General features: G+C 45.4%; 2 protein-coding genes across 2 annotated transcripts in view; both read right to left on the bottom strand.

Moving 5' to 3' along the window:
- The window catches only part of LOC121845901 (glutamate receptor ionotropic, NMDA 2A-like), a 4,613-nt gene extending 1,757 nt beyond the window's left edge, over window positions 1–2,856 (bottom strand). The window contains exon 1 of the mRNA XM_042318119.1: window positions 2,498–2,856. The gene's annotated coding sequence lies outside the window, so the exon portion shown is untranslated. The remainder of the gene's footprint in view (window positions 1–2,497) is intronic.
- The window catches only part of LOC121845900 (glutamate receptor ionotropic, NMDA 2A-like), a 189,562-nt gene continuing 175,451 nt past the window's right edge, over window positions 2,749–16,859 (bottom strand). Inside the window, exons 17-19 of the mRNA XM_042318118.1 lie at window positions 16,091–16,329; window positions 5,613–5,796; window positions 2,749–3,345 (exon numbers count right to left, since the gene is read on the bottom strand). Coding sequence (XP_042174052.1) covers window positions 2,849–3,345; window positions 5,613–5,796; window positions 16,091–16,329 — 920 coding nt within the window. The 3' untranslated portion in view covers window positions 2,749–2,848. The remainder of the gene's footprint in view (window positions 3,346–5,612; window positions 5,797–16,090; window positions 16,330–16,859) is intronic.

The raw sequence follows: 16,859 nt of genomic DNA, 5'->3' as shown, positions 1-16,859 counted from the left end.
GGGAGAGGGAGAGAGGAGAGGAGAGGAGAGGAGAGGAGAGGAGAGAGGAGAGAGGAGAGGGGAGAGGAGAGGAGGGAGAGGAGAGGAGAGGAGAGGAGAGGAGAGAGATGAGAGATGAGGAGAGGGGAGAGCAGAGAGGAGAGAGAGGGAGAGGAGAGGGGAGAGAGGAGAGATGAGGAGAGGGAGAGAGGAGAGGAGGAGAGAGGAGAGGAGAGGGGAGAGAGGAGAGAGGAGAGGAGGAGAGGAGAGGAGAGGGGAGAGAGGAGAGGAGAGGAGAGGAGAGGAGAGGAGAGGAGAGGAGAGGAGAGGAGAGGAGAGGAGAGGAGAGGAGAGGAGAGGAGAGGAGAGAGATGAGAGATGAGGAGAGGGGAGAGCAGAGAGGAGAGAGAGGAGAGGAGAGGGGAGAGAGGAGAGATGAGGAGAGGGGAGAGCAGAGGGGAGAGGGGAGGGAGAAGGTAAGGGAGAGGAGGGAAGGGAGGGAAGAGAGGGAGGTGAGGAGAAGGGAGGGGAGAGGAGAGAGGAGGAGAGGAGAGGAGATGTATTGATTAACACAATGTATTGATTAACATCATGTATTGATTAAGAGTATGTTATCATTTTGGTCCCTTGCAGAACCAACTGTAGCAGCAAAACAGAACCCAGGGCTGCTGAGATTAGATGTCTCTTATCTGTGTCAAATGTCTGACAGCAATAATTACCCCTCTAGTTTACTGAACTGAATAGAATTCAATAGAGAAAATAAAATAAGGGACATTTAAACATGCTGATTACCACAGAACATGGTGCTGATTACCACAGAACACGGTAGACATTTATAACATGCTGATTACCACAGAACACAGTGCTGATTACCACAGAACATGGTGCTGATTACCACAGAACACAGTGCTGATTACCACAGAACATGGTAGACATTTATAACATGCTGATTACCACAGAACACGGTAGACATTTATAACATGCTGATTACCACAGAACATGGTGCTGATTACCACAGAACACGGTAGACATTTATAACATGCTGATTACCACAGAACATGGTAGACATTTATAACATGCTGATTACCACAGAACATGGTAGACATTTATAACATGCTGATTACCACAGAACATGGTGCTGATTACCACAGAACATGGTGCTGATTACCACAGAACATGGTGCTGATTACCACAGAACATGGTGCTGATTACCACAGAACATGGTGCTGATTACCACAGAACATGGTGCTGATTACCACAGAACATGGTGCTGATTACCACAGAACACGGTGCTGATTACCACAGAACATGGTGCTGATTACCACAGAACATGGTGCTGATTACCACAGAACACGGTGCTGATTACCACAGAACATGGTGCTGATTACCACAGAACATGGTGCTGATTACCACAGAACATGGTAGACATTTATAACATGCTGATTACCACAGAACACGGTAGACATTTATAACATGCTGATTACCACAGAACATGGTGCTGATTACCACAGAACATGGTAGACATTTATAACATGCTGATTACCACAGAACATGGTGCTGATTACCACAGAACATGGTGCTGATTACCACAGAACATGGTGCTGATTACCACAGAACACGGTGCTGATTACCACAGAACATGGTGCTGATTACCACAGAACACGGTGCTGATTACCACAGAACACGGTGCTGATTACCACAGAACATGGTGCTGATTACCACAGAACATGGTGCTGATTACCACAGAACATGGTAGACATTTATAACATGCTGATTACCACAGAACACGGTAGACATTTATAACATGCTGATTACCACAGAACATGGTGCTGATTACCACAGAACATGGTGCTGATTACCACAGAACATGGTGCTGATTACCACAGAACATGGTGCTGATTACCACAGAACATGGTGCTGATTACCACAGAACATGGTGCTGATTACCACAGAACATGGTAGACATTTATAACATGCTGATTACCACAGAACACGGTAGACATTTATAACATGCTGATTACCACAGAACATGGTAGACATTTAAAACCATAGTTATACTATCTTAATACCTCTATAGTACTCTAGTTATACCACATTACTACCTCTATAGTACTATAGTTATACTACAGTAATCCTTACTGTTCTTGTCCTTGCTGGAGGAGGCAGCTCCAGTGTTGTTGTGTTTGAAGTTGCTGTACTTCTATAATACTATAGTTATACTACAGTAATACTTCTATAATACTACAGCTATACTACAGTAATACCACAGTAATTATTATATAATATTTCTATAACACTACAGCCATAGCACTGTAATACTACAGTAATACATCTATAATACTAGAATTATACTACAGTAATACTACATTAATACTTACTGATCTTGTCCCTCGTGGAGGAGGCAGCTCTAGTGTTGTTGTGTTTGTAGGTGCTGTACTTCTATAATACTATAGCTATACTACAGTAAAACTACAGTAATTCTTCTATAGTACTACAGTAATACTACATTAATACTTACTGCTCTTGTCTTTGCCTGAGGAGGCAGCTCCTGTGCTGGTGTGTTTGTAGGTGCTGTACTTCTTGTCCTTCAGAGAGTGGAGGTCAGCGTCGGCAGAGTGGCTGTGGTGCAGCAGACTGGCGCTCAGCTGCAGGACGGAAGTGTCCCCGGTGTTGGAGTGCTCCGAGTGAGAGTGTCTGAGGTCAGAGTGCGTGTGTGTGACGTCGGGGGGTTCCTGGAGGCTGTCTCTCTGGTAGAGCGGGGCGGAGTGTAGACTGGCCTGGTCTGAGTCTATGGAATAGATCTTCTCGTGGCTCCTCCCACTGCAGCCTCCCCCTCCTACACCTCCCACCCCCCCCACCGGGCGTTTTTTCAGCCCGTCTTTTGGGGGTTTGAACCCCCCCATCCCCATCCTGGGCCCCCCCAGATCGGATTCCATGTAGGAGGGGGCCGGCTGGAACACTCGGAGATGTCGGAATGGGGCGGGTCTTCAGGGAGGTAACGCTGGCTCTTCATTGTTGCATGGCCCGGGACAGAGGCGGAGCCAGCGGATCCGGGGGCGGGACCACCAGCGGGACCGGACAACGGGATTGGTCCTTGTTTCAGCGTCTCCACGCTCTTCTTCCACAGGGCGCGGGGTTTGGAAGCGGGGCCGGCCGGGCCGGGGGGGTGGGGTTTGCCGTTGTCGGCGGTAACGCTGACCTCTACGTCGTTGAGGCTGAAGGGGTGGGGTTTGGGTTTCCCCGGGTACGGGCCTGGGGATGAGTTATTCAGCAGGTCTTTGTGCCGACCCAGGAAGCCCTGTAGCGTGGAAGTGTTGCTATAGAGACCACCCTGGCCTTTAGGAGACAGACTGACGACAGAGTTCCCTAGAGAAAGACAGCACAACATCTATAATCTACAGAGACCTCCTGGAGACAGCACAACATCTATAATCTATAGAGACCTCCTGGAGACAGTATAAAATCTATAACAGAGAGACCACCTGGAGACAGTGTAACATCTATAATCTACAGAGACCTCCTGGAGACAGTATAACATCTATAATCTATAGAGACCTCCTGGAGACAGTATAACATCTATAATCTATAGAGACCACCTGGAGACAGTATAACATCTATAATCTATAGAGACCTCCTGGAGACAGTATAACATCTATAATCTATAGAGACCTCCTGGAGACTGTATAACATCTATAATCTATAGAGACCTCCTGGAGACAGTATAACATCTATAATCTATAGAGACCTCCTGGAGACAGTATAACATCTATAATCTATAGAGACCTCCTGGAGACAGTATAACATCTATAATCTATAGAGACCTCCTGGAGACAGTATAACATCTATAACATAGAGACCACCTGGAGACAGTATAACATCTATAATCTATAGAGACCACCTGGAGACAGTATAACATCTATAATCTATAGAGACCTCCTGGAGACAGTATAACATCTATAATCTATAGAGACCACCTGGAGACAGTATAACATCTATAATCTATAGAGACCACCTGGAGACAGTATAACATCTATAATCTATAGAGACCACCTGGAGACAGTATAACATCTATAATCTATAGAGACCTCCTGGAGACAGTATAACATCTATAATCTATAGAGACCCTCCTGGAGACAGATTAACATCTATAATCTATAGAGACCTCCTGGAGACAGTATAACATCTATAATCTATAGAGACCACCTGGAGACAGTATAACATCTATAATCTATAGAGACCTCCTGGAGACAGTATAACATCTATAACATAGAGACCTCCTAGAGACAGTATAACATCTATAACATAGAGACCTCCTGGAGACAGTACAACATCTATAACATAGAGACCACCTGGAGACAGTATAACATCTATAATATAGAGACCTCCTGGAGACAGTACAACATCTATAACATAGAGACCACCTGGAGACAGTATAACATCTATAATCTATAGAGACCTCCTGGAGACAGTATAACATCTATAATCTATAGAGACCACCTGGAGACAGTATAACATCTATTCAGAATACTGAATCTACACCTGTTACTACATTTATTATGTCTACACCTCTACTGTGGGGTTCTGTTACTACATTTATTATGTCTACACCTCTACTGTGGGGTTCTGTTACTACATTTATTATGTCTACACCTCTACTGTGGGGTTCTGTTACTACATTTATTACGTCTACACCTCTACTGTGGGGTTCTGTTACTACATTTATTATGTCTACACCTCTACTGTGGGGTTCTGTTACTACATTTATTATGTCTACACCTCTACTGTGGGGTTCTGTTACTACATTTATTATGTCTACACCTCTACTGTGGGGTTCTGTTACTACATTTATTATGTCTACACCTCTACTGTGGGGTTCTGTTACTACATTTATTACGTCTACACCTCTACTGTGGGGTTCTGTTACTACATTTATTATGTCTACACCTCTACTGTGGGGTTCTGTTACTACATTTATTATGTCTACCCCTCTACTGCGGGGTTCTGTTACTACATTTATTATGTCTACACCTCTACTGTGGGGTTCTGTTACTACATTTATTATGTCTACCCCTCTACTGCGGGGTTCTGTTACTACATTTATTATGTCTACTTTTAAAGTAAGTTATGTTATCTAATCATTAATTTAACATATTCAAAAAATATATATTTATAAAAAAATTGTCTTAAAGTATAATTGTTAGAGATGACTGATGTTACTGTCCCCTCTACAAAAACAATACTTAAAAACGTGTACATTTAATTGGGAGTGCCAATATGGTTGTACCTTCCAGGCCTCTCATAGCATCAGCAGTTCAAGATGTATATACATCATTGGGTACGACAGTTGAAATAAGCTGATGAGGCATTTTTAAGTTACATTCTTGAAGAATCAAAGGATATATAATCATGAATTTAATTTAAAAGTTCCAAAAATGTTAAGTAGCAGATTTTCCCTTTAATTTCCTGATAAAATTCCCCAACATTTTTCCTGAAGTTCCGGTTGGAATATTCCCAGGGAATTTGAAATCCTCCAACCAGTTAGTTTTTTTTGGAAAGGTTCCTGTAATTCTACCATTTTTGTTGCTTGGTTAGAGATGTGAGGTCAGGGGTTAGAGGTCATGGGTTTATCACACCTTTCATCATGTTCATGATACCGGGCTGCAGCAAGGCCGGGGAGCGTTTAGGAGATGAAGAAGACAGGGTGATCTTCTTAGCTGACTTCAGAAGGTGTAACATGTTGGCCTGAGGAGAGAAGTCCAACTCCGGAGGCTTCTTCTTTAACTCTATATGGACCCCGTGGACACAAGACCAGATACCCTGGAGAGGAGGAGGAGGAGAGGAGGAGGAGGAGGAGAGGAGGAGGAGGAGAGGAGGAGGAGGAGGGAGGGAGGAGGAGGAGAGGAGGAGGAGTGGGAGGAAAGGATGAGGAGAGGAGGAGATGAGGAAGAGAGGAGGGGGTGATGATGATGATGGTGATGGAGTGGCAGGAGGGGCGGGAGGAGAAAAGGGAACAGAAAGATAGAGGAAGAAGATTAGTGTGACACAGACAGAGAGAGAGAGACAGACAGAGAGACAGACAGAGAGACAGACAGAGAGACAGACAGAGAGACAGACAGAGACAGACAGACAGACAGAGACAGACAGACAGACAGACAGACAGACAGAGAGACAGACAGACAGACAGACAGACAGACAGACAGACAGACAGACAGACAGACAGACAGACAGACAGACAGACAGACAGACAGACAGACAGACAGACAGACAGACAGACAGACAGACAGACAGACAGACAAAAAAGAGTAACCCTTGGTAGTAGCACTACTCCTCACTACTCCTCTTAAAACCTCACTACTCCTCTTAACTCCTCTACTCCTCACTACTCCTCTTAACTCCTTTTAACTCCTCACTACTCCTCTTAACTCCTCACTACTCCTCTTAACTCCTCTTAACTCCTCACTACTCCTCTTAACTCCTCACTACTCCTCTTAACTCCTCACTACTCCTCTTAACTCCTCCACACTCCTCACCTCTCTGCTCAGCGCAGCACAGTGACAGGGACATGACTGATAAACTGGAGTCAACACGAGGGACATGACTGATAAATAAACTGGAGTCAACACGAGGAACATGACTGATAAATAAACTGGAGTCAACACGAGGGACATGACTGATAAATAAACTGGGGTCAACACGAGGGACATGACTGATAAACTGGAGTCAACACGAGGGACATGACTGATAAACTGGAGTCAACACGAGGGACATGACTGATAAACTGGAGTCAACACGAGGGACATGACTGATAAATAAACTGGAGTCAACACGAGGGACATGACTGATAAATAAACTGGAGTCAACACGAGGGACATGACTGATAAATAAACTGGAGTCAACACGAGGGACATGACTGATAAATAAACTGGAGTCAACACGAGGGACATGACTGATAAATAAACTGGAGTCAACACGAGGGACATGACTGATAAACTGGAGTCTACACGAGGGACATGACTGATAAACTGGAGTCAACACGAGGGACATGACTGATAAACTGGAGTCAACACGAGGGACATGACTGATAAACTGGAGTCAACACGAGGGACATGACTGATAAACTGGAGTCAACACGAGGGACATGACTGATAAACTGGAGTCAACACGAGGGACATGACTGATAAATAAACTGGAGTCAACACGAGGGACATGACTGATAAATAAACTGGAGTCAACACGAGGGACATGACTGATAAATAAACTGGAGTCAACACGAGGGACATGACTGATAAATAAACTGGAGTCAACACGAGGGACATGACTGATAAACTGGAGTCAACACGACATGACTGATAAATAAACTGGAGTCAACACGAGGGACATGACTGATAAATAAACTGGAGTCAACACGAGGGACATGACTGATAAATAAACTGGAGTCAACACGAGGAACATGACTGATAAACTGGAGTCAACACGAGGGACATGACTGATAAATAAACTGGAGTCAACACGAGGGATATGACTGATAAACTGGAGTCAACACGAGGGACATGACTGATAAACTGGAGTCAACACGAGGGACATGACTGATAAACTGGAGTCAACACGAGGAACATGACTGATAAACTGGAGTCAACACGAGGGACATGACTGATAAATAAACTGGAGTCAACACGAGGAACATGACTGATAAACTGGAGTCAACACGAGGGACATGACTGATAAATAAACTGGAGTCAACACGAGGGACATGACTGATAAACTGGAGTCAACACGAGGAACATGACTGATAAACTGGAGTCAACACGAGGGACATGACTGATAAATAAACTGGAGTCAACACGAGGGACATGACTGATAAATAAACTGGGGTCAACACGAGGGACATGACTGATAAATAAACTGGAGTCAACACGAGGGACATGACTGATAAATAAACTGGAGTCAACACGAGGGACATGACTGATAAATAAACTGGAGTCAACACGAGGGACATGACTGATAAATAAACTGGAGTCAACACGAGGGACATGACTGATAAACTGGAGTCAACACGAGGAACATGACTGATAAACTGGAGTCAACACGAGGGACATGACTGATAAACTGGAGTCAACACGAGGGACATGACTGATAAATAAACTGGAGTCAACACGAGGGACATGACTGATAAATAAACTGGAGTCAACACGAGGAACATGACTGATAAATAAACTGGAGTCAACACGAGGGACATGACTGATAAACTGGAGTCAACACGAGGAACATGACTGATAAATAAACTGGAGTCAACACGAGGGACATGACTGATAATAAACTGGAGTCAACACGAGGGACATGACTGATAAATAAACTGGAGTCAACACGAGGGACATGACTGATAAATAAACTGGAGTCAACACGAGGGACATGACTGATAAATAAACTGGAGTCAACACGAGGAACATGACTGATAAACTGGAGTCAACACGAGGGACATGACTGATAAACTGGAGTCAACACGAGGGACATGACTGATAAATAAACTGGAGTCAACACGAGGGACATGACTGATAAACTGGAGTCAACACGAGGAACATGACTGATAAACTGGAGTCAACACGAGGAACATGACTGATAAACTGGAGTCAACACGAGGGACATGACTGATAAACTGGAGTCAACACGAGGGACATGACTGATAAATAAACTGGAGTCAACACGAGGGACATGACTGATAAATAAACTGGAGTCAACACGAGGGACATGACTGATAAATAAACTGGAGTCAACACGAGGGACATGACTGATAAATAAACTGGAGTCAACACGAGGGACATGACTGATAAACTGAGTCAAACGAGGGACATGACTGATAAACTGGAGTCAACACGAGGGACATGACTGATAAACTGGAGTCAACACGAGGGACATGACTGATAAATAAACTGGAGTCAACACGAGGGACATGACTGATAAATAAACTGGAGTCAACACGAGGGACATGACTGATAAACTGGAGTCAACACGGGGACATGACTGATAAACTGGAGTCAACACGAGGGACATGACTGATAAACTGGAGTCAACACGAGGGACATGACTGATAAATAAACTGGAGTCAACACGAGGGACATGACTGATAAATAAACTGGAGTCAACACGAGGGACATGACTGATAAATAAACTGGAGTCAACACGAGGGACACATGACTGATAAATAAACTGGAGTCAACACGAGGGACATGACTGATAAACTGGAGTCAACACGAGGGACATGACTGATAAACTGGAGTCAACACGAGGGACATGACTGATAAACTGGAGTCAACACGAGGGACATGACTGATAAATAAACTGGAGTCAACACGAGGGACATGACTGATAAACTGGAGTCAACACGAGGACATGACTGATAAATAAACTGGAGTCAACACGAGGGACATGACTGATAAATAAACTGGGGTCAACACGAGGGACATGACTGATAAACTGGAGTCAACACGAGGGACATGACTGATAAATAAACTGGAGTCAACACGAGGGACATGACTGATAAATAAACTGGAGTCAACACGAGGGACATGACTGATAAACTGGAGTCAACACGAGGAACATGACTGATAAATAAACTGGAGTCAACACGAGGGACATGACTGATAAATAAACTGGAGTCAACACGAGGGACATGACTGATAAATAAACTGGAGTCAACACGAGGGACATGACTGATAAATAAACTGGAGTCAACACGAGGGACATGACTGATAAACTGGAGTCAACACGAGGGACATGACTGATAAATAAACTGGAGTCAACACGAGGGACATGACTGATAAACTGGAGTCAACACGAGGGACATGACTGATAAATAAACTGGAGTCAACACGAGGGACATGACTGATAAATAAACTGGAGTCAACACGAGGAACATGACTGATAAACTGGAGTCAACACGAGGGACATGACTGATAAACTGGAGTCAACACGAGGAACATGACTGATAAATAAACTGGAGTCAACACGAGGGACATGACTGATAAACTGGAGTCTACACGAGGGACATGACTGATAAACTGGAGTCTACACGAGGGACATGACTGATAAACTGGAGTCAACACGAGGGACATGACTGATAAACTGGAGTCAACACGAGGGACATGACTGATAAACTGGAGTCAACACGAGGGACATGACTGATAAACTGGAGTCAACACGAGGGACATGACTGATAAATAAACTGGAGTCAACACGAGGGACATGACTGATAAATAAACTGGAGTCAACACGAGGGACATGACTGATAAATAAACTGGAGTCAACACGAGGGACATGACTGATAAATAAACTGGAGTCAACACGAGGGACATGACTGATAAACTGGAGTCAACACGAGGGACATGACTGATACATAAACTGGAGTCAACACGAGGGACATGACTGATAAATAAACTGGAGTCAACACGAGGGACATGACTGATAAATAAACTGGAGTCAACACGAGGAACATGACTGATAAACTGGAGTCAATACGAGGGACATGACTGATAAATAAACTGGAGTCAACACGAGGGACATGACTGATAAACTGGAGTCAACACGAGGGACATGACTGATAAACTGGAGTCAACACGAGGGACATGACTGATAAACTGGAGTCAACACGAGGAACATGACTGATAAACTGGAGTCAACACGAGGGACATGACTGATAAATAAACTGGAGTCAACACGAGGAACATGACTGATAAACTGGAGTCAACACGAGGGACATGACTGATAAATAAACTGGAGTCAACACGAGGGACATGACTGATAAACTGGAGTCAACACGAGGAACATGACTGATAAACTGGAGTCAACACGAGGGACATGACTGATAAATAAACTGGAGTCAACACGAGGGACATGACTGATAAATAAACTGGGGTCAACACGAGGGACATGACTGATAAATAAACTGGAGTCAACACGAGGGACATGACTGATAAATAAACTGGAGTCAACACGAGGGACATGACTGATAAATAAACTGGAGTCAACACGAGGGACATGACTGATAAACTGGAGTCAACACGAGGACATGACTGATAAACTGGAGTCAACACGAGGGACATGACTGATAAACTGGAGTCAACACGAGGGACATGACTGATAAACTGGAGTCAACACGAGGGACATGACTGATAAATAAACTGGAGTCAACACGAGGGACATGGCTGATAAATAAACTGGAGTCAACACGAGGACATGACTGATAAATAAACTGGAGTCAACACGGGGGACATGACTGATACATGAACTGGAGTCAACACGAGGAACATGACTGATAAATAAACTGGAGTCAACACGAGGGACATGACTGATGAATAAACTGGAGTCAACACGAGGAACATGACTGATAAATAAACTGGAGTCAACACGAGGGACATGACTGATAAATAAACTGGAGTCAACACGAGGGACATGACTGATAAATAAACTGGAGTCAACACGAGGAACATGACTGATAAACTGGAGTCAAACGAGGGACATGACTGATAAACTGGAGTCAACACGAGGGACATGACTGATAAATAAACTGGAGTCAACACGAGGGACATGACTGATAAACTGGAGTCAACACGAGGAACATGACTGATAAACTGGAGTCAACACGAGGGAACATGACTGATAAACTGGAGTCAACACGAGGAACATGACTGATAAACTGGAGTCAACACGAGGGACATGACTGATAAATAAACTGGAGTCAACACGAGGGACATGACTGATAAATAAACTGGAGTCAACACGAGGGACATGACTGATAAATAAACTGGAGTCAACACGAGGGACATGACTGATAAATAAACTGGAGTCAACACGAGGGACATGACTGATAAACTGGAGTCAACACGAGGGACATGACTGATATAAACTGGAGTCAACACGAGGGACATGACTGATAAACTGGAGTCAACACGAGGGACATGACTGATAAATAAACTGGAGTCAACACGAGGGACATGACTGATAAATAAACTGGAGTCAACACGAGGGACATGACTGATAAACTGGAGTCAACACGAGGGACATGACTGATAAACTGGAGTCAACACGAGGGACATGACTGATAAACTGGAGTCAACACGAGGGACATGACTGATAAATAAACTGGAGTCAACACGAGGGACATGACTGATAAATAAACTGGAGTCAACACGAGGGACATGACTGATAAATAAACTGGAGTCAACACGAGGGACACAACTGATAAATAAACTGGAGTCAACACGAGGGACATGACTGATAAACTGGAGTCAACACGAGGGACATGACTGATAAACTGGAGTCAACACGAGGGACATGACTGATAAACTGGAGTCAACACGAGGGACATGACTGATAAATAAACTGGAGTCAACACGAGGACATGACTGATAAACTGGAGTCAACACGAGGGACATGACTGATAAATAAACTGGAGTCAACACGAGGGACATGACTGATAAATAAACTGGGGTCAACACGAGGGACATGACTGATAAACTGGAGTCAACACGAGGGACATGACTGATAAATAAACTGGAGTCAACACGAGGGACATGACTGATAAATAAACTGGAGTCAACACGAGGGACATGACTGATAAACTGGAGTCAACACGAGGGACATGACTGATAAATAAACTGGAGTCAACACGAGGGACATGACTGATAAATAAACTGGAGTCAACACGAGGGACATGACTGATAAATAAACTGGAGTCAACACGAGGGACATGACTGATAAATAAACTGGAGTCAACACGAGGGACATGACTGATAAATAAACTGGAGTCAACACGAGGGACATGACTGATAAATAAACTGGAGTCAACACGAGGGACATGACTGATAAACTGGAGTCAACACGAGGGACATGACTGGTAAATAAACTGGGGTCAACACGAGGGACATGACTGATAAATAAACTGGAGTCAACACGAGGACATGACTGATAAATAAACTGGAGTCAACACGAGGGACATGACTGATAAATAAACTGGAGTCAACACGAGGGACATGACTGATAAACTGGAGTCAACACGAGGAACATGACTGATAAATAAACTGGAGTCAACACGAGGGACATGACTGATAAATAAACTGGAGTCAACACGAGGGACATGACTGATAAACTGGAGTCAACACGAGGAACATGACTGATAAATAAACTGGAGTCAACACGAGGAACATGACTGATAAATAAACTGGAGTCAACACGAGGGACATGACTGATAAATAAACTGGAGTCAACACGAGGGACATGACTGATAAACTGGAGTCAACACGAGGGACATGACTGATAAACTGGAGTCAACACGAGGGACATGACTGATAAACTGGAGTCAACACGAGGGACATGACTGATAAATAAACTGGAGTCAACACGAGGGACATGACTGATAAATAAACTGGAGTCAACACGAGGGACATGACTGATAAACTGGAGTCAACACGAGGGACATGACTGATAAACTGGAGTCAACACGAGGAACATGACTGATAAACTGGAGTCAACACGAGGACATGACTGATAAATAAACTGGAGTCTACACGAGGGACATGACTGATAAACTGGAGTCAACACGAGGGACATGACTGATAAACTGGAGTCAACACGAGGACATGACTGATAAATAAACTGGAGTCTACACGAGGGACATGACTGATAAACTGGAGTCAACACGAGGGACATGACTGATAAACTGGAGTCAACACGAGGGACATGACTGATAAACTGGAGTCAACACGAGGAACATGACTGATAAATAAACTGGAGTCAACACGAGGGACATGACTGATAAATAAACTGGAGTCAACACGAGGAACATGACTGATAAATAAACTGGAGTCAACACGAGGAACATGACTGATAAATAAACTGGAGTCAACACGAGGGACATGACTGATAAATAAACTGGGGTCAACACGAGGAACATGACTGATAAATAAACTGGGGTCAACACGAGGGACATGACTGATAAATAAACTGGAGTCAACACGAGGGACATGACTGATAAATAAACTGGAGTCAACACGAGGGACATGACTGATAAACTGGAGTCAACACGAGGAACATGACTGATAAATAAACTGGAGTCAACACGAGGACATGACTGATAAACTGGAGTCAACACGAGGGACATGACTGATAAACTGGAGTCAACACGAGGGACATGACTGATAAACTGGAGTCAACACGAGGAACATGACTGATAAATAAACTGGAGTCAACACGAGGAACATGACTGATAAATAAACTGGAGTCAACACGAGGGACATGACTGATAAACTGGAGTCAACACGAGGGATATGACTGATAAACTGGAGTCAACACGAGGAACATGACTGATAAATAAACTGGAGTCAACACGAGGGACATGACTGAAAATAAACTGGAGTCAACACGAGGACATGACTGATAAACTGGAGTCAACACGAGGGACATGACTGATAAACTGGAGTCAACACTGGGACATGACTGATAAACTGGAGTCAACACGAGGGAGAAGACTGATAAATAAACTCTTGTGTGTGTGTCGAGTGTAGGAGGAGGGGTGTCAGGGCAAGAGGAGGGGTGTCAGGGTAAGAGGAGGGGTGTCAGGGTAAGAGGAGGGGTGTCAGGGCAAGAGGAGGGGTGTCAGGGTAAGAGGAGGGGTGTCAGGGCAAGAGGAGGGGTGTCAGGGCAAGAGGAGGGGTGTCAGGGCAAGAGGAGGGGTGTCAGGGCAAGAGAAGGGGTGTCAGGGAAGGAGGAGGGGGCGTCAGGGTAGGAGGAGGGGTGTCAGGGTAGGAAGAGGGGGTGTCAGGGCAAGAGGAGGGGTGTCAGGGCAAGATGAGGGGTGTCAGGGCAAGAGGAGGGGTGTCAGGGCAAGAGGAGGGGGTGTCAGGGTAGGAGGAGGGGTGTCAGGGCAGGAGGAGGGGATGTCAGAGCAGGGGAGGGGATGTCAGAGCAGGGGGAGGGGGTGTCAGAGCAGGAGGAGGGGGTGTCAGAGCAGGAGGAGGGGGTGTCAGGGCAGGAGGAGATGTTGTCAGGGAAGGAGGAAGGGATGTCAGAGAAGATCTGGTGTCAGAGCAGGAGGAGATGTTGTCAGAGCAGGAGTAGAGGATGTCAGAGCAGAGTGTGTGTCAGAGACTGGCCCTAATCCAGGCTAAGACAGTAGAAACAGACTGGCCCTAACCCAGGCTGAGAGACAGTAGAAAGAGACTGGCCCTAACCCAGGCTGAGAGACAGGAGAAAGAGACTGGCCCTGACCCAGGCTGAGACTGTAGAAAGAGACTGGCCCTGACCCAGGCTGAGACTGTAGAAAGAGACTGGCCCTGACCCAGGCTGAGAAAGGATGGCTAGTAAAGTACAGGAGCAGAATAGAGAACAGAGACAGAGGGTGAGGTGATATATCTGTTCTCTGCCTCAGGCTGCAACACCTGGCTCTATTTCACAGCAGTAACCTGACCATCTCCCTCCCTCCTTCCTCCTTCCTCCATCCTCTTCTCTCTCTCTCTCTTTCTCTCCTTCCTCCATCCCCTTCTCTCTCTCTCTCTCTCTCTGTCTCTCTCTCTCTCTTTTCCTCCTCTCCTTCCTCCATCCCCCTCTCTCTCTCTCCTCCTCCTCCCTCTCTCCCATCTCAACCTGACAGACAGAGCAGTGAAACAGCAACTTGACCTCCTGTAGAAGAGGTGTTCTTCAACCCTTAGCCCCTGTACCTTACCCTCCATCCTACTCCCCTACCCCCATTCTACCCTCTACACCCTACCCCCTCCATCCTACCCCCTACCTCCTACCCCTACCACCTCCATCCTACCCCTACCCTCCATCCTACCCCTACCATCCTACCCCCATCCTACCCCCATACCCCCTTCATCCAGTCTTACCCTGCTGATGGTGAAGAGCAGACCAGGTCGTCCGTTACAGACTCCAGTGAAACAGTATCTCAGCCTCATTCTACACCCTAACCCCTACCGAGTACCCTAACCCCCCTACCCTAACCCCTACCCAGTACCCTAACCCCTACCCAGTACCCTAACCCCTGCCCAGTACCCTAACCCCTACCCAGTACCCTAACCCCTACCCAGTACCCTAACCCCTACCCAGTACCCTTCAGTCTTACCCTGCTGATGGTGAAGAGCAGACCAGGTCGTCCATTACAGACTCCAGTGAAACAGTATCTCAGCCTCCAGTAGAAGAGGTGTTCTGATATGAAGGTAATTAGAGACAGGCCCATGGCGGTAGCCAGCATGTAAAACACTCCAGCCATGTTGTCTATATCCAGCTGACTGGACATCACCTCGTTCTTCTCATTGTGACAGATCCCCGTTAGCCAGATAGCCTCCAACTCCTCCATCTCACCTGGAGAAGAGGGGAGAGAGAGAGAGAGAAAGAGAGAGAGAGAGAGAGAGAGAGAGACAGAGAGAGACCGAGAGACCGAGAGAGAGAGAGAGACAGAGAGAGACAGAGACAGAGACAGAGACAGACAGACAGAGACGGAGACAGACAGAGAGAGAAAGAGAGAGAAAGAGAGAGACCGAGAGAAAGAGAGAGACCGAGACAGAGAGAGACAGAGAGAAAGAGAGAGAAAGAAAGAGACAGACAGAGACAGAGAGAAGAGAGACAGAGAGACAGAGAAAGAGAGAAGAGAGAGAGAGAGAGAGAGAGAGAGAGAGAGACAGAGAGAGAGAGAGACAGAGAGAGAGAGACAGAGAAAGAGAGAAGAGAGAGAGAGAGAGAGAGAGAGAGAGAGAGAGAGTGGGGGCAGGGAGAGATAGAGAGGTTGGGGTAGAGAGATAGAGAGATTGAGAGATAGACAGTAAGTAAAGTCTATGACATGATCTTTCGAGAGAGAGAGAGGTAGACAGTAAGTAAAGGCTATGACATGATCT

The sequence above is a fragment of the Oncorhynchus tshawytscha genome, unplaced genomic scaffold (assembly GCF_018296145.1).
Source record: "Oncorhynchus tshawytscha isolate Ot180627B unplaced genomic scaffold, Otsh_v2.0 Un_contig_1282_pilon_pilon, whole genome shotgun sequence".
Classification (NCBI taxonomy): Eukaryota; Metazoa; Chordata; class Actinopteri; order Salmoniformes; family Salmonidae; genus Oncorhynchus; species Oncorhynchus tshawytscha.
Note: the sequence above shows the minus strand (reverse complement) of the source record. Positions and strands in the feature narration are given on the sequence as shown.